Source organism: Amblyomma mixtum, chromosome 7 (genome assembly GCF_055824585.1).
Source record: "Amblyomma mixtum isolate Tamu chromosome 7, ASM5582458v1, whole genome shotgun sequence".
NCBI lineage: Eukaryota > Metazoa > Arthropoda > Arachnida > Ixodida > Ixodidae > Amblyomma > Amblyomma mixtum.
The window spans coordinates 32409520-32427783 of record NC_143018.1 but is presented as its reverse complement, the minus strand read 5'-3'; the positions used below and the strand labels follow the sequence as shown (position 1 = coordinate 32427783).

Sequence of the window (18264 nt, the reverse complement as noted above, 5' to 3'; positions counted from 1 at the left end):
TTGTCATGCAGAGAAGCGGCGCGGCGACTGTTGAGACAAGCGTACTAGTGCGTCATGCGGGTAAGCCAAAAAAAACAGGCCTTAGAGAACGAATTTCGACAGCGCGTACGCTGTCACCGCTGCCCGTAACGGCATCAGTGCCTAGAAAATGACGCTTAACATTCAGCTTTCAGGTCTCGGTCTCTGCACAATTTCGCTGGCCACAGCAGTGCCAGCACACATTGGCAGCTAATTACTCGCCAGTAATGTTAGTCTTGGTCAATACTGTGGTATAACGAAGGAACGGTTATAACGAAATAGCGACGAAATAATGAGGGCCCTTCAGCTTCGTTACGACGCAGTTCAACTGTAATCGATTGAAATAAGAAGCTCATCTGATTATAAGAATGAGATTGAGAGTGAGCAACTTGCCTTTGAGCAAGAGAAGGATGCAGTCATGATATCCCACAAATTCTTATGAATGAATCTGTGCTATTACAGAAGCTAGTACAGAGTTTACATGCATGCAGCCATAAAAGATAAATGTAATGTGGTAGAAGGAAGCAGAGAGATTCTTTATTTTCTCCTCAGTCATGAACAATATAAGAAACAATTCACTTTTGAGTGTATAACAAAAAGGATAAATAATGCATAGCACAAAACCTCAACATGAACATACCAAAAACAGCTTAGTTAAACTGCAAAATAAAACGCAGATTTCACAGGTAGCAAAAATACCCAGTGTGTAACCTCTCACTCATCATTCACAAACTCGCAAAAGGACAAACATACACACACATATGCGCACACGGACAAATGATGTGAACCTAAAGCTCGTCACTGAACCGACTGGTGTTGTGTAGGTGCTCCCCATAGTCAGTCGCTTCACTTCCAACAAAAAGTTCGTGGTGGTCAACAATTTCTTGAATGGAAAGCTTGCCGTTGTTGTCACTGTCAGCGTTGGCTATGAGGTGCTCTGCTTCTTGTTCGGCGATTTCACTGTAAGCAAGATAATAAAAAAGAAAGTGTGAGACCCTCATATTCATTTCCAGCATACAGGTAATCAGCATACAAATACCACAGCCGTTTCTTCATTCAGCCAATGAGTGAAAAAAAAAAAAAAACTAAGTGCTCCTATAAAGAGCACTCGAATTACTTGTTAAAACAATCATCATCATCATCAGCCTGACTACACCCACTGCAGGGCAAAGGCCTCTCCCATGTCTCTCCAACTAGCCCTGTTCTTTGCCAGTTCCGATCACCGTAACCCTGCAAACTTCTTAATCTCATCCGCCCACCTAACTTTCTGCCGTCCCCTGCTACATTTGCTTTCTCTTGGAATCCACTCCGTTACCCTTAAGGACCAGCGGTTATCCCTGCAAACTTCTTAATCTCATCCGCCCACCTAACTTTCTGCTGTCCCCTGCTACGTTTGCTTTCTCTTGGAATCCACTCCGTTACCCTTAAGGACCAGCGGTTATCTTGCCTTTGCATTACATGCCCTGCCCAAGCCCATTTCTTCCTCTTGATTTCAACTAACATAACATAACACAAATATATATATATATATATATATATATATATATAATTAACTAGTATAACATAATAAATGTACACATCTTATAAAAATGAGTTGTTGCAAAATTTTAACTCCAAGTATACAATAACATCATGCTATCAGAGATTGCAAATCTGCGTGGAAAGGTTCCATCGTATGTCACTCATTCTCCTGAATTCGATAATGGTTCTGATTTGTGAATAAATTATGGGTATCATAAGGCAGGTAATACTCTTTCTAGATTACTGAACTCATACTTTGCAGAAGGTATAAATGTCACCAGTCCTACACTTGCCGGCTTTAAGAAATTCCTAATACTATCTTGCCCCAAACTCCCACACTGTTCTTGAATCTCGTTCCTTGCTATACGTTTTAATGGCAATGTCTGTCAAATGTATGTTTTTTTCTGCATGTAGTACATGAGTTCAGAGGACAAGAAAAGCTCCTCAAAAATATGCTCAAACGTGTGAAATCAAAACAATGCTTCAAATGCATTCAATTTACTGCAAGTATTTAATAGCTGATTCATGAATTTCTTTTCACTGTAATCTATAACTGCATACATATGTATTCTCTGCCCTGCTGTGCTTCCCCGGAGTTAAGGGGGGACACTGGTCTTGAAAAGAAAATTTTATTAATTTAGTCACAATTACGAAATCTTCAGGGAATATGTATTTTTGTGTGCTGATTCTAAATATGTCATTTAATTTCATGTAAAATAATTCCTTGAGTACTTATGCACTTTTTATGCAAGTATTTTGCGGAGAGTTTTGAAGAAAATTTGCTGCAGGAAACTCGCAGAAATGTATGCCATTGAGTTCTCTTGATACCAAGGAATACAATAAGGGTAAAATTATCATCCTGGCTATCATAGAACTTAAGTTATAGAGTTTTAAAGTTTTCGCTTCAGAAATGAGAACGAAAGTGTGTATACCTGTTTCTGAAGTGGCAGCTTCAGTACCCTATTACTCAAGTTCTATGAGAGCCAGGATGATAATTTTACCCTTATTGTATTCCTTGGTGTCAAGAGAAGCCAATGGCATACATTTCAGCGAGTTTCCTGCAGCAAATTTTCTTCAAAACTCTCCGCAAAATACTTGCATAAAAAGTGCATAAGTGATCAAGGAATTGTTTTACATGAAATTAAATGACATATCTAGAATCAGCGCACAAAAATACATGTGCCCTGAAAATTTCATAACGATGACTAAATTAATAAAATTTTCTTTTCAAGACCAGTGTCCCCCCTTAAGGGCTTTCAGCTGCTCTATGCAGCTTTTACCTCAAATTCCATCATTTTTCTCAGTGGAAATAAATGCAAATACAAATACAAAATGCCAATTTCAGTTAATCTCACAGCTTAGTTGCATGCTATATATTTTTGTTTGTAGTTCATGTGCACCCAACACTAGAAGCGACAGCTCTGAGCATGGTGTCTATGTCAAGATATGGATACTGTGGCACTGAATTTTTGGTTGTGTATTTTCTTCTTTACAATGGCTCGTACAAATTAGTATTAGAATGATCACCATGTGGCATGCGCCTAAACCTGGCAAAATTAAAACCCTGTTAATTTGGATTGCATGGGACTGGAGAAAATGTAACTGAATGACAATTACCTGTGGGACCAAAAAAAAAAGAAAACCATAATCAAGACGCCTGTATTTCTGGAAAGCATTTGTAACTGTTGATTACTCCACTCAAGAAATTTGGATGGGAAGTGCTATTTCATGCAGTTCTGCCAAAATCCTGCAGTGCGCACACGCTGCCAGATGAACCAACAAATATGTTCCCTAAACATCTGGTCAACACTGTTCCCACTCTGAGTTATTGATCAATTCGATCTCGCCCTACCATAAGCTTGCCGTCCCGGTTAGCTCAATTGGTAGAGCGACTGCTCCGGTGAAGCGGTGGTCCCGGGTTCGAACCCCGGACCAGGACGAATTTTGCTTTAACTACGAAGTTTCTGAGAAGGCTGTATAGCTTTCCTTTGTAGCCGTATGGCTGCGCTCGGGTGGATGCCAATGAGTAATTACTCCCTTATTATCAAATATACTCCACCTTGGGGGATTCCCCTAAACATTTGACCAACACTGTTCCCACTTATCAATTCGCTCTCGCCCTACCATAAGCTTGCCGTACCCGTTAGCTCAATTGGTAGAGCGACTGCTCCGGTGAAGCGGTGGTCCCGGGTTCGAACCCCGGACCAGGACGAATTTTTCTTTAACTACGAAGTTTCTGAGAAAGCTGTATAGCTTTCCTTTGTAGCCGTATGGCTGCACTCGGGTGGATGCCAATGAGTAATTACTCCCTTATTACAAATCTACTCCACCTTGGGGGTTTCCCCTAAACATTTGGTCAACAATGTTCCCTAGAACAGTCAACAGTCCCTCCCCCCGCCATCGTAAAAAAAAAACCACACCCCGAGTACATGCAAACGACTTAATGTAGAACGATTACAGGCTGCGCAATGACGCAAAGAGCGCCAACAGCACCGTCCGTCCATGATGTGCACGCAACGAATGAACAGAAGAAAATTGTGGAACGCAGCATAAACCAAAACGATGACCACACTGCCTTTACATTTTGGTAGGGCACCAATGCAACTTGTGCTATGAGGCGCGAGGTCATACCATGGCGTCATCTCTTGGCAGCGTCCACATGACGCTGGAAGGGGGATCACATATGTTGCTCTCCTCTTTTCCGATGTCCCCCTGGCCATTTACTTTTCACATTCATAGTTGTGTGGTCCTCTTTACACTCCATTTGAGGCATTAAATTGATTTATTCGGCAACAAAGCACCTCACTAAGTGATTGAGCTGTCGCAGTGCATGCGACCCGGTGAGCTTTACTTGCTGCTAAAACTGTGCAACGTTCAACAATGCCCAGTACTAATTCAGTGCACACATGTTGCCACTGTTAGGGGCAACACTGAAGCTGCTAAGCCAGGTGGTCAGAGGCAGGAGGCCACTAAATCCCAATGAAAAGATCATTCCCACAAGGTAGGTGCGGAGCTGTGCAGAACGCCAAAGAAAGTGATACAGTACCAAAGAAATGCAGCCAACTCAGTTCTGGTTCGTGCCGGCAAATGCAGTAGCTGTTGAGTCTTCCATGAAGACAGTGGGGATGACAGGACAGATTTGGATGACACAGAGCAATCACTAAAGGCTTAAACTGTAGAGGCAAGTTCAAGACAGCTCGTTTGGCATCGGTTGCTATAGTTTAGCGGCAACTACACAAAAGAATCTTGCTACCTGGAACGCTTACTGAACACACAACAGTGTGCATTCACTTTTGCCCATTCTTAGAGTGCAAATAACCATGCTTCTCATAACTCCACTCCCCCCCCTCAAGAAAGAAACTTATATACTGGTTCCTCTGCCATTTTCATTTACTATGACTTTTATGCTAGCCTGCACAAAGAGCAGGATGGAAATGTGTAAACAAACTGGTATAATATCGCATTTTTTAATGCTTCATCTGCAATGAAGTTTACTTTGATGTCATAGCCACTGTCTGGCTGTAGAAAAAGAGACAAAACAACATCAGAGAAGAAATGCAATCATAAATTACCAAACAGCCGTAGGCAAATTCTATGTCATGATCTATGCTTGCTAATGCCTTGTGTATCGTTATAAAGAAAGAACTCATAAGTAAAATTCGATGTCTGTATTTTTAACCTAAGTCTGTATCTCAGTATTCTCATCTAACTAAAATGCTCCCCATAAGCCAGGTATCCAAAGCCAACAAATAATTGCAAGTGTTTTTTGTTCCAATGATTCTTTTCATAAAAGTCTACCACAGCCTTTAAAACTTGTGTAACAGATAAGCGAAATACACTCACTCGTTTCCAGGCAACAACCAGTTCATTGTTTCCTCCTTGTCAAGCTTCCTGTCGCCATTCTTGTCATAGTCCACCTCGAAGCGCTCCTTCTCCGCTATGTACTGCTCGTTGCTGAGCGGCTTGTCTGGGTCCTCTGTCGTGAACTCATCGATGTTCAGGTAGCCATCTTTGTCCAGGTCCCTCCGTTTCATTGTCTCCTCGTACAGTGTCTAAATGAAAAACACCACAGCATACGTCAGTGTAAAGTGGCGAATAGTAGCACAAAGCAATACATTATAACTCTAAGTTAAGTGAAGGTAGTGATGGTGGTGTGACACTTAACAGCCTTTATGTTAGGTGTTCAATAGGTCCTGGGCCAAGGTGACGAGGGCACGTTGCAGTCTCAGTTCCAGGGAGGCGAGCCAGATGGGCCGCGGTGGGGGTGGGGGGAAAGGATAGGCGGGGGACTGGAAGGCTACGTGGCACTGTGTAAGGCAGTGTTCTGTGTCTGCATATGTGTGTGGACAGTTTGGGCACTGAGGTGTGGAAGTGTGCCGGTACAGATAAAGTTTGGCTGGTGTACGTAGGAGATTAAACTGTATTCAGCGAAGAATGCGAGCTTCACGGATCGATAAGGATGGGTGCGGTGGTGGCAAATCAGCTAAATCCAATTTTTGCTGCGCGTAGTATTCGTCGACAGTACGTTTGTAAGCCCTGACCGCCTGCTCCGTCGGTGGGCTCGTCCATGGGATCCCAGGCGCCCGGTGTATAGTTTCGCAGGCAAGCTGGTGAGCCAGATCATTCCCGGGAATGCCCATGTGACCAGGGATCCACCGAAGGGTCACCGGTCGTGGGCTTAATCCTGAGAGGGCGGCATCTAAGGCCGATCGAGTAGGGAAAGGGAGGGCTCTTTCATGGGAGGCACGCAGAGCTGCCTGCGAGTCTGTATAGACAACGTATTGGGGGGCGGGGGGTAGGGTGGCAAAGTGTGTGATGGCATCGGCGATCCCGTGTATTTCTAGGGCGAGCGTGGAGGGTGGGGAGGTGTATGGACCGGTTGTGTGAGTGCTGGTTGTAGAGAGGGAAGGGTGGAGGAAGAAGGCTGCTGTGGAGCCCGTGGTTTCCGTGAGACAGGCGTCTGTGTAGGCCACTGCCACAGCGTTCAGTTTTCTTTATCAAACAACGAACACTACTTCAAAATTGGCTGAAAACCCAGCCAGGGTTGGCTGAACACTTGTCTGTGCTGAAGTTCAATGAGAATTGAAACAGTCTTTGGATTTCAAGGCGGGCGCCACTCCTGAAGGAAAAATGTTTACCTGAAGGAATACAATTTCTTTTACTGTTCTAATTTGTTAGGTATGCCCTCACAAGCAAACTAATGCACACCATAACACTTTGGAATTCATGCTGGTCTACTTATCAACTGTGCAGTGAACTAGAGCAGAGTCTGTGATGAGTTCACAAGCAATTATTGAAAAAGACTGAAAACATACTAAAAGCGGCTTTCCGAAAGCACGGAAAGTCCAGTAATAGGCCACAACATGAAATATTATTCGTGGCTTTCAATAATACTTTTTCACTGCATGTCTTGATATGTACTAAACGAGTGTAAAAAGCTTCCAGAGAAAATTTTCACTGAGTGCAACTGTACCCATGTTGCCACAAAACAAAAAGGAACAAATTTCCATTTTGAGAAAAATAAGATTGCCGATGCTAAGTTCTATATACACAAGGTTCTACATACACAAGAAAGCAAAGTTCTAGAGTGCTAAAATGCTCCATACTTGTAGGATGGTTCTTAGCATTTCCTTCGTCTTTTTTTTTTTTCTGCACTTGTAGCAGCTGACCTCTCTTTCCTCATTTCATTTGTAAGGTTTACATAACAAATTAGCCTGTAACTTGTGGACGGCACAAGATAGAATTATAGTTCTTTCTGCAAAAGGTAGAAGAGTGTTAGGGGTTATAGAAACAAATAAAAATGCACAATGTCTTTTTCTGAAGAAAACTGACATTGAAAGAGTGTCATCATAACTAAGCACATCCTAGCCTACTAATCTTGCAGAGATAAAAGTAAGGCCTGCCAAGTCCTGGCTCACCTCTTGCATTTCGGGGAATTCGGATGGATGAGAGAACTTGGGAAATTCGTCCTTGTCGAGTACACCATCGCCGTTAGCATCCGCCGCTTTGAAGTACCGGTCATCTTCTTCAAGAAGCTGAAATGAAAGTTTCCAATTCATTCAATGCCTCCATCTCCTCACAACGATTGAAAAAGTTTAGAAGGCCCTTTAATTTTTTTATTTTGCATTAGGTGACATCAACAATTTATATTTTGTGAATTGGGAGTTCTATAAACTTGATGCAAGTTATTCTGATCAAAGTCTTGTGGTAGTCTTGCTCAATCAAAAGTTTGTATTTTGCTTCTTAGTTTCTCAGTTCACATTTTTGAAACCCTTTTTCAGATGTTTTCTTACAAACAGTAACTAGATTTTCGTGACTATGTTATTGTATATAATTACCTTCTGCACAACTATGACCACCCTCTCCGTCTCAAATTGTGCAGCTCTGGCAGTGAAGAGACATATGCAAAATTTTGGAATTTAAAATAATTTTCCTTGGAAAAAAAATTACTAAAATGGTTTTTCAAGAAACAAAGTCATTTAGAACTTCTCTGCTAACTGTCACTAGAGCTGTCTTCATGCCTTACCAGGATATGGTAACCACAAAAGATGTTATACCTATCCATCCCTTAAGCTACTGAAGGCATCATAACTAAGAACAACCTTATATTTGTGCACTGATTCATGAGTAGAATGAATGCACTAAATCAGTAAATATATCAATCCATCATTCACACAGTTCTCGTGGAACTGAATGCACACACACCATCTACTGCAGCCAATTATAATGCGCAGTATAAAATGAGCATGCCTTATTATCTGCACTGTTAAATAGTAATGGTTAACACAGACTGCCTGGGAACAGCAATTGTCCATAGAGGCCTTTTCTACAACTATCCAGGCTTCTTTAAGCCGACGACTGACGATATAGGACAGGTGTCTTGCATATGAAGTAGTTGCTGCTGACTGTTTTTTGTGAATGGCTGGAGCTGAAAATGCCTTCTCTCGAAGGAGTCACATCCTCTGTCACACCCACAGATGTTAGCTGACATGACATGGACTATCACTCCCGCATAGTGACATCTCTAAGTTCACTACAACAATGAAAGCCTTGCTCCTGCAGTGCTGTGCGGTCTGGCGCGCAGTGCCTCCCGCATTTGCTCTTACATAAGGCTAACCATCTATTCAATCTTCCTTAGTCAACACGACATTCTCCGACTGCCCTTAGCAGTCTGAAGAGTACACACTTGCTTCTGGCTGCTTCTTAGGGACTCTGCAAGACTTGACAGTGATTCATCTGGATTTTGTGTTATCGGCGTACGATACAGAGCCTGAAATTAAAAAGCCAGCACACTTTAGTGAAGATCCACCTCGCAATTTCATCAATGACAGCTGCGAATGCCAGCTATGATAGAAATCCAGATGGATATATATTGCTGCAGCTGTTGTCGCTTAGGAAAGATGAATATCTCGCACGCAAACAAAAAAAGAACCGAGACAATCTGTGTATTGTTCTCAGCTTCACATTGGCTGAGGTGCGAGATGCCAAAAATGGCAAAGAAAAAAACTGAAAGCAAGGAAAAAAAAGCTATGGGCTGGTCTCATCCCGCTTTAGTTGAATCATTGGCCCCTCTAAAGACAGTTCAAACAATAGGCATAGCTCATGTGTTTTTATGTCTTTGTTATTACAGCTGGCAGCTGTTGTAATGAATAAACAAAGGGTGTCTGAAAGCTGTAGTGGATTGTGAATGCATGCATGTGCAAGAAGAAACTCCAGTTTTGGTGAATGCAGTTACAGAGGAAAAACAGTGAAAATGCAAGAAGAAATATGACCGATTAATCTTTGCAAACGCGTTGACCAAACTTGCAAGACAAACCTAAGATGCACTGTTCAGAAATTACTGCCCCGCTTGCACAACTGCAATGCAAAAAGAAAAAAAAAAACCTTGTGAACCTTGCCTTAGCAGTCACCAAGGTCAAACTGCAAAGATGGAAAACTGTAGCCACAAATGGAACTGTAAGTCAATTTCTCTCAACCCATTCCTTTAGTAACACCTCTGGGGTTGGCAGTATGCCGAAAATCAATAAAATAAATATATACACAAATATCTAAGAGGATACCCACAGCCATTTTTGCACTAAGAATTTGCTATTGCCTTCCATGACAGGAAGGACCATACCAAATAGGAAACATCAAGAATGGCCTATTTTTATTACTGCCACTAGAATCTACAATGACAAAAACTGAAAGGTGAATGCAGCCAAGATAAATTAAATTTTAAGCACTGGCAATGACTGCCTGTGACGGATCATTGAGTAGCTGGTTGTGTGTGGTGCATATATGCACGGTTGTAAAGCACGCATATAGGTCTGCACTTGTATGGAACAGCAAACAACACAATATGTATCAAACCATTCTGTGCATGTCATGGTTTACACATCAGCACATCAAGAGCCATTATGAGAACTAGCCTGATGTTTCACAAAGACCAAAGCCTATAAATTTCTCACAACTTGTGAAAAAAAAAATAATAAGGAACCGATTAGTGCGGCAACAGCCTCATTCTCAGTGGAGAACTGAGATGAAGGAGGAAGTGAAAGATGGAGGAGAGAGAGAGAGAGAGAGGCAGTGTAGTGAAGGGCTCTGCATTAATTTTAACCATCTGGGATTCATTAACATCCGCTAACATCACACCGCACACGAGTGTCTTTTGCATTTTACATTCACAGAAACACGATCGCCAGGGCCAGGATTTTATCCTGCACCTTCGTGCTTATGCAAAGTCGAAAAATTGCATCCTGCAATGCACTCTCACTGAATCTGAGGGACTTTCGGCATGTTACATAATCCAACTGAACTACAGTGAATCTACATTTTTACGAGCGCTAAATTTGATTCAGTTTGCCTTAGCACCTGACCTACATTTTCTTTTCTTTCAGACAAATCACACAATCAGAACTTTAACTGCAAGGAGCTACAAAGATGAAAGCAAGCAGGCTTCCAAAAACTGCAAACTGCGCAAAGTTAAAAGACTGCTTAGCATTACGCACCCTCAAGTCATTGTCTTCAGTGTCGCTGTCCGAAATCTTCTGTGGAGAACCAAAGGCTTCGCTCACGTGCTCGTCCCAAGTCACTTTGCCATCGCCATTCTTGTCTTCTTCTTCGAACCGCTCCTGTGCTTCCTCTTGAGTGAGTAGCCTTCACAGTCAAGAGGACACACACACACATTAAGAATCAAGAAATTGCAGGAAGGAAGTACGGCAGGAGCAACCTTAAACCCAAGAAGCTTAAGTCCCCAAATCGCCTTACCATTAATCGTTATGATAATCCCAAGCTGTTGAAACTATGGTAAGTGGTAACTATGGTGCAGTGCCACGGTAATGGAACGGTCCCGTCACTAAGCAAGATCTGGGCTAACATGAGCATCTACGTTAAAGGAGGAAGACTGTTATGCTCGGCTTTGCACATCTCTGTCACAGGAAGTTTTGCAGCTTGACTGTACCCAGTGAAACTTACTTGAAAGACCGCAGAATCCAGTCAATCAGCTCAAGTCTGTCTACAAATCCATCTTTATCCTTGTCCATCTTGAGTGCCAGTTCCTTCAACTTTGCCTTTGCTTCTTCGGGGGGCAGTTGGTCGTACTCTTCAGCCGCATCTTTACTGCCTGAAAAAAGGAGGCATTTCACCTCACGATTCTATTACTGAAAAAGAACACTTATTTTTAGCAGGAGTTCGGGACGATCGGGGATGTGAGAGGTGGGAGATGGCAAGCATAAGCCATAAGTTGTGTTTCTATTCCTAGCGCTCGGTCGGGTTTCGTACGTCCACGGGTCAACGAGGAAATGACAATAAGACGCTGGCAATGAGTTTACTTAAGAATCATTCGTGCATAACGGCTTGCTCAGGGATGTGATGAGCCGGCATGGAGTGAGATCGCCGGGCGTACCCGCGATTGTTTCGAACAAGTCTCCCACGTAGCTTACCCAAGATTGCTTCGTGATCGAAGCTCGTGTCATGGTCTTTAGCGCCGAGATGATTGTGTCCTCGGGATCCGATCGTTCCATCTTGTACCCGCTCCTTGTTGAGTCCACTGTGATGACTGTGATCGTGACAAGACACGTCGAACACGATAACCAAAACGTGGAACACCACCGCCACCCAAACCAAGCCTCTCGGCATCGCACGCGGAAGCATAGCAGTACGATGTATTCTCAGAGTTCCGCACTGTCAGACTACTCTACCGGCAAGAAGCTGTTGACACCGACGACTCTGCACTGCTTCTAGTCGCGCTTTAGCTGCTTTAGCTTCACGGGCTGCAGCTGCTGTCGACGCCGCGAGAGAGCATAGTAGCGTGCTGCAATGCTGCCAATGGCAATGCTTCCACGCTTCCACAATCCGACTGCAGCGCCACAGTGGAACGGTGGAACGAGAGCTCACTGCTGCCGATGGCGCGTCTTTCAAGTGTTCTAAAGTAATGAAATGCTGAACCATAGCGAAACATAAATATACTTACGTAAGCATGTTTCTCTATGACTGAACCTCGAAAATTTCAACCTCTCCGACCCGCATATTCTTGCTTGGACAATCAAACGCTTGGTCATGTTAAAAGAAAATATCTGTCGCGCAATAGAAACAATTTTCGGAACTTGATTTGCACGCTGCAAGGAATGTGCTTGATGAGGAGCGCGAACTACGGTTGATGAGGACACGCGAATTAAAATTCATTTGAAATTGTAAGCTGATTGCACATAGCACACAACGAGAAACGTAAGTTGTGCCACATGTGCTACTAAAACATACCTTTTGGGAAGCAAAAGTGACAAATAAGACATATGTGGAGTTGTAAGTGCTCAGGGCCTCAATCGTAATAAATATTCGTAAGCTTAGGAAATAGGCAGTAAAACGAAAAAAAAAACTGTTTAAAAAAAAACTGTTGAAACCTAGCACTAGTTGGCTTCCAGTTGTGCTTTGCAAACCTGCCATGATTCATTGCTTTCCTTTACTTTGTACTGACAACTGTATTAATTATATTGCTGTTTAGCACTTCCCAGTTAACAGTGGCTATGTGAGGGGGTGGATAAGGTTCGTCAAAATTTTTTGTCTCCATTTGTTTATATGAAAATTTTTCAGTATGTTAAAGTAATTTTAAGACTATTCTAAAAAAACACTCTCATGTTTCCGGAAAATGAGTGCCGTTCAACATTCTCTGTGTACCTACTGGCGTGCCAAAGATCAAGCCATTCTTAGAATTTTTTTTTGCGAAACACATTTTGTTTTGATTTTTTTTTGCTATGCAGTGTCCGTTGACATATCTAGAGTATGAAGAAAATGTCATACAAGAACTTCAAAATTCGCAATTTTGAACGAAAAATCATGTCTTGACCTGCACTATGGTCCTAAGAGTGCAACAAAATGGTCGGGGTCAAAATATGGCAAACAATCTTGAGGATATCTGGGCAGAAAAGCGTAATGAAAAAAAAAAAAAAAACGCCCGTTCTTCGAGCGTTTTCCCGCATTGCACAGCCACCCACGGATAACGAAAGAATTTTTTAGAGTACATCCAGGTCGATTTCAGCAATAAAATTTCGGGACGATATAAATAGCGAAGAATATATAAGCAGACTATACACTTTTTAAAAGTAAGTGCTACAGTAAGCAGGCTGTTTTAAACTTTTTCTGTAGTCTTTTGACCAAAAGAAATTAGCAAATGAGATGAACACATTATATATTTTTAGGAATTTAAACTTCCGTGAAAAGAAAGCACAGAGTGCGCCGGAAAGTTTTTTTGTTTGATTTCAAAGTTCGCGCGCTCTGCTGTTAGGAAAAGTTGTCCCTACTTTATCAAACGATAAAGTCAAAACAGCTTTGTGTGCTCTTTTCACGGCTCCCGTCGGAATAGCGATAGCAGACGCCGCAGACAGAACCAACCGAGCCGTTCATTAGTGCGTTCTAGGCGCAGCTGTTTCGTCGACGTTCGGCTTTAAACCTTTACATGAGCCACAACTAGGTGAGCCCACACCTGCTGAATAGGGCAGTGACACCGTTAAATTCCAGTTGTCTGCCTCCTTTTGATTTCCAGGAGCGCATGATCCGTTAGACAGCACACTTCCCGCATCACCTCCGCCAAGTTGCAGGCTTGCTTATCGTAAGAATGGCCGCGTCCACATTTCGTGTCGCTCTCGTCCAGCTCGCAGTAAAAGCGAGCAAAGCCGAAAACCTCGCCAGGGCCGGCGATCAAATCAAGAAGGCGGCAGCAAGTGGCGCCAAGCTTGTGTGCTTGCCAGAATGTTTTGGCTTTCCGTACGGCGTTCAGTACTTCCCGAAGTACGCCGAGTCGATTCCGGGTGAGACCAGCGAAATGCTGTCGAAGGCAGCGAAAGAGAACGGCGTTTATCTCATTGGCGGCTCCATGGCCGAAACGGAAGACGGCAAGCTCTACAACACCTGCCTCGTCTACGGTCCCGACGGCAAGATGCTCGCCAAGCATCGCAAGCTTCACCTCTTCGACATCGACATTCCGGGCAAGATCACGTTCAAGGAGTCGGAGTGCTTCACGGCGGGGAGTAGTCTGACGACGTTCGACACTCCTTATTGCAAGGTGGGCCTCGGTATCTGCTACGACCTGCGCTTCGCTCAAATGGCGCAGCTCTATGCCAAGCAAGGCTGCAAGCTGCTCTTCTACCCCGGCGCCTTCAACATGACGACGGGACCTCTCCACTGGGAGTTGCTTCAGCGCGGTAGGGCCGTCGACAACCAGCTTTACGTGGCCAGTGCTTCGCCGGCTAGGGACGAAGGCGCGTCTTACGTCGCGTGGGGTCACAGCATGCTAGTGGATCCTCTGGGCAAAGTCGTCGCTTCGGCGGACGCTGCGGAAGAGTTGGTCATAGGTGACGTCGACCTCGAGCACTTGGAGTCCGTGAGGAATCAGATACCGATCACGAAGCAGAAGAGAAGCGACATCTATGACATCGTGAGCGTTGACGGTGCGGGTGATGGAAACCGTGCGCCCTGAGTGAATAGTACGGTGCAATAACTGGGTTTTGATTTTGGAGACTTCTATTTTCCTTTGCGGTAGACGTTACAGTTCTTCTGTTCAATTTATAATAAAAAAAAGATAATTTGAGTTCATATTGCCACTGTTGATACCAGGCAAGCACTTGTGGTACGCGGTACTTGTGGCTTTGCTCTGTTTTCTGAGCTACATTTGCAACCTTGTTCAACTTTCAATGTCGGTTGAGTATACGTACTTGAGCGAGTGTGGAGTTTGTGGCTGAAAATTTACATTTTAGCTTTGCGGTAGTTGTACGCAACATTTTATATTCACAGAGTGCTGGTCAGGCACAGCATGCTGTTAACGTATTTAAGGTGCTGACTGACATAATGGAAAGTTGAGGTATATATTTATCAGCTTTCTCTTTCAGTCAAAGCAGGGAGAGCTGTCACCTCGGTAATAATTTTAGCTACTAATTCTATTTCCGAAAATATGTTCCCTTCTCTCTCCAGCTCACCTTCTGTCTTCGTATTTTCTTACTTTCGATATGTGTTCAAAAAGAAACCAAACTTTTGCTGTAACGTCTCATTGCTTATTGTATAACATTTTAAGCACTGTCGCCCTCAAAGTAGTCCGTTCTACTGGCAGTATACTATTATCATCGTTTCTTTAATTTCTGGAAAGCCCCCTGGACCACACTTTCTGGGATAGGGTCCAGGTATCTCGTTACATTGTCCTGAATCACCTTTATGGTTTCGAAACGACATCCTTTCAACGTGGGTTTAAGTTTGGGAAACAGGAAGAAGACTGCTGTGTCTAGGTCTGGAGAGTACAGTGGATATGGTACAATGAGAGTGTGATGTTTTGCTAGATAGCTGCGGACAAGGTGGTGCATGTGAGCCGGCACAATGTCATGATGTAACATCCAAGTCTTGTTTTCCCATAATTCCGGCCTCTTCCTGCGCACAGCATCCCTCAAACGCACTATAATTCTCTGGTTGATTTCCTTGTTTACCATCTGACCACGTTGTACAAATTCTTAATGGAAAAGGCATTTGCAGTAAACAACACAACCAACATCACCTTGATCTTTGACTGGTTCATGCGTGCTGCTTTTGGACGAGGCGACCCTTTGCCCACCCACTGTGACGACTGCACGTTCATTTAAATATCATAGCCATAAACCCACGTCTCATTGCCTGTTGTGATGTTCTTAAGGAAGTTTTCATTGCCACTGGCAGTGGCAAGCAGTTACGGGCTGATTTCAATGCGTGCGTTTCTGATCGTCGGTCCGGAAACGCAGCATGAATTTTGCACGGACATGATGTAGCTCAAGTTTGTCGCTTAATATTTGGTGGCATGATCCTACACTGATGTCCACTTCCTCAGCAACTTCTCGAACAGGTAAACGTTGATTTTCACGAATCACAGCACAAAATCTCTCGACATGGTCATCATCTGTTGATGTGGAAGGTCGTCCAGGCTGGGGATCGTCATCGACTGATATTCTGCCGCGTTCAAAAAGCTTAAACCACTCATAGCACTGTGTGCGACTCATACAGTCCTTCCCGTACGCTAGGCTAAGCAATTGAAAAGTCTCTGTGAAAGCTTTGCAAAGATTGTAGCGAAATTCCACACACACACGTTGTTGTTCAAGCTCTTTCATTGTCACTTTGGCACTAATCTGATGAACAGCTTGTGCTCATGCTCACTTTAGCAGCTGCATATTGCCAACTAACGGTCAAAAGTGAAGTTCAGCAAATGGCAGTTTGCTGTCTAATCCTGCCGCTATGTGTGCATTCTGTGTCCTGCACAAGAACAAGTGCTTATAGTAAACTGCCTTTTGCTGCAAAAAAAATAGACCTGAAAAAACCTTAATTATGAAAATTTTTGCATAATAACCTGATTTCTACGCGAATTCGAACTGGAAAACATTGCACTATTTCCTGCCCCCTAATTCTGAAAAAAATAAAACCCCAATACTAAGTGCTCTAGGTAAAGCTTGTTGTAAATGTGATGTGACAAATAGCTAGGAGCAGTGAAAAAACTTTTTAATGCGCTGAAGGCCACAGTGGTCCTCTATCGCATCGTGGCCTGACCGTCTACTCCCAGCTTGGTTGCTGAAACCAGAGCACTGACACTGTACTCCGCACCGATACAGAATGTTTCACCTTAGACTGAGAACAATTTTTATAAATAGGATTTTCAAGTTTGAAAAGCGCACTCTTTGGCATAGCATTGCCAGCAGTGGTATGCATCAGAATACAGCTAAGACATGTTAACTACGGCTAGTTCACTAATAACAAATGGTAAGCTTATTAACAACTAATGTTAGGCTCTTCATTTATGAGAGGCTTGAAACCTGTCGTAAATGATATACATGTTAGTTTTTAGATTCTGAAAAATGCGGTTCTCGTCGCTCACAATGACGGCAAGTAATTTTGGGGCCGTTACTAACTAACCGGCCTGCTCGTTGACACATCCTAGCTGTATTCTGATGCACTCTACAGCTGACAATGCTAAGTCGAAGAGTGCACTCTTCCAACTCGAAAAGTTATTTTTAAAATTGCTTTCTTTCAAGCAATGTGGAAGGGCATGTGTATACAGTATCTGGATGAGACCCAGAACGTAAGCTGTCTACTATTTTTTTGGAGTGTTAATGACATGATAATTTATGTTCCATACCAATAATGAAATATTTTTTGCTGTGTTTCGAACTGAAGGCTATGTAGTAGTAGTAGTAGTAGTATGTTTATTTGGCCATATTATATACAATATGCCCTCGAGGTGAGGCTAAAGGAGGTAGACCAAGCATGCCTCCTGACAAGGCCTACACCCCGATCACACATCATGGAAACGGGGGCCGAATGGACAAAAGATAAAAAACAATGAGCAAACATGATCACAATAGAAAATAGTTAATGATAGACAATAATAAATATCAATTAACAATAAACAAAACATTTCATAATATGCACATTAAAAAAAAGCAGAAGACAAACACACTCAAAAACTAAGTATACAGAATTAGCTGAAATTTAACCGGGGTGGAAAAGAATCGTCAGTTTTTTCTTTAATACAGACACACTATAACTTTCTAAAGCAATCTGAATAAGAGACTGGTAGGCATTACACAATATTATAATTTGATAATCGGTTGTTTGTTTACCATAATTTGTTCTGGGTCTTGCAGTAGATAGGGCAATGGAACGTAGACCATACGCAACGTGTCTTGAATTATAAGCATTAGAAAAAGAGCTAAAGTCATGCTTGACTTTATAAAAAATGTGAAGAGCCAAACTAAAATTGTATGAAAGAAAGAAATTGCGAACATGAAATGTGTCGAAAAGATTTGCTTTAACAGATGAACTTGAACTTAATAAACATAGAGCTCTTTTCTGGAGAGAAAGCAATTTGTATGAATCAGTTTTGTTGCATGTACCCCACACTAGGTTGCAATACACCAGGTGAGAATGAACAAGGGCAAAATATAACTTTTTTAACTTGTAGTGGGAGGAGATGTCTAACACGATAAATAACATAAATAGATCTGGCCATTTTTAGTCTAATGTAGTTTATATGATCAGTCCAACCCAAATCGCTGCGAAAAAACACACCAAGGAACCGGCAACTATGAACTTGCTCGATGTTAAAGTCATTAAAAATAGTTTGATGTGATGATCTAATGGTTTGTTTTTTGGATGGAAGAGCATAAACTTTACTTTGTTTACGTTTAATTGAAGTTGATTAACATAGAGGCAAACCGCTAACTCCTCAAGCCAGGCATTACATTG

General features: G+C 42.7%; 2 protein-coding genes across 2 annotated transcripts; one reads left to right on the top strand and one right to left on the bottom strand.

Moving 5' to 3' along the window:
* Positions 1-533: 533 nt before the first annotated feature.
* LOC149335575 (reticulocalbin-2) lies at positions 534-11866 on the bottom strand. Its single transcript, XM_089552172.1, has 6 exons — positions 11463-11866; positions 10996-11143; positions 10530-10677; positions 7458-7574; positions 5383-5591; positions 534-978 (listed from the first exon to the last, which is right to left on the bottom strand). Exons 1-6 carry the CDS (start codon positions 11671-11673, stop codon positions 807-809), a joined length of 1005 nt encoding a protein of 334 aa, XP_089408298.1. The 5' UTR covers positions 11674-11866; the 3' UTR covers positions 534-806.
* Positions 11867-13416: 1550 nt separating this feature from the next.
* Positions 13417-14607, top strand: LOC149335574 (omega-amidase NIT2-like). Its single transcript, XM_089552171.1, has 2 exons — positions 13417-13486; positions 13559-14607. Exon 2 carries the CDS (start codon positions 13631-13633, stop codon positions 14489-14491), a length of 861 nt encoding a protein of 286 aa, XP_089408297.1. The 5' UTR covers positions 13417-13486; positions 13559-13630; the 3' UTR covers positions 14492-14607.
* Positions 14608-18264: the final 3657 nt, after the last annotated feature.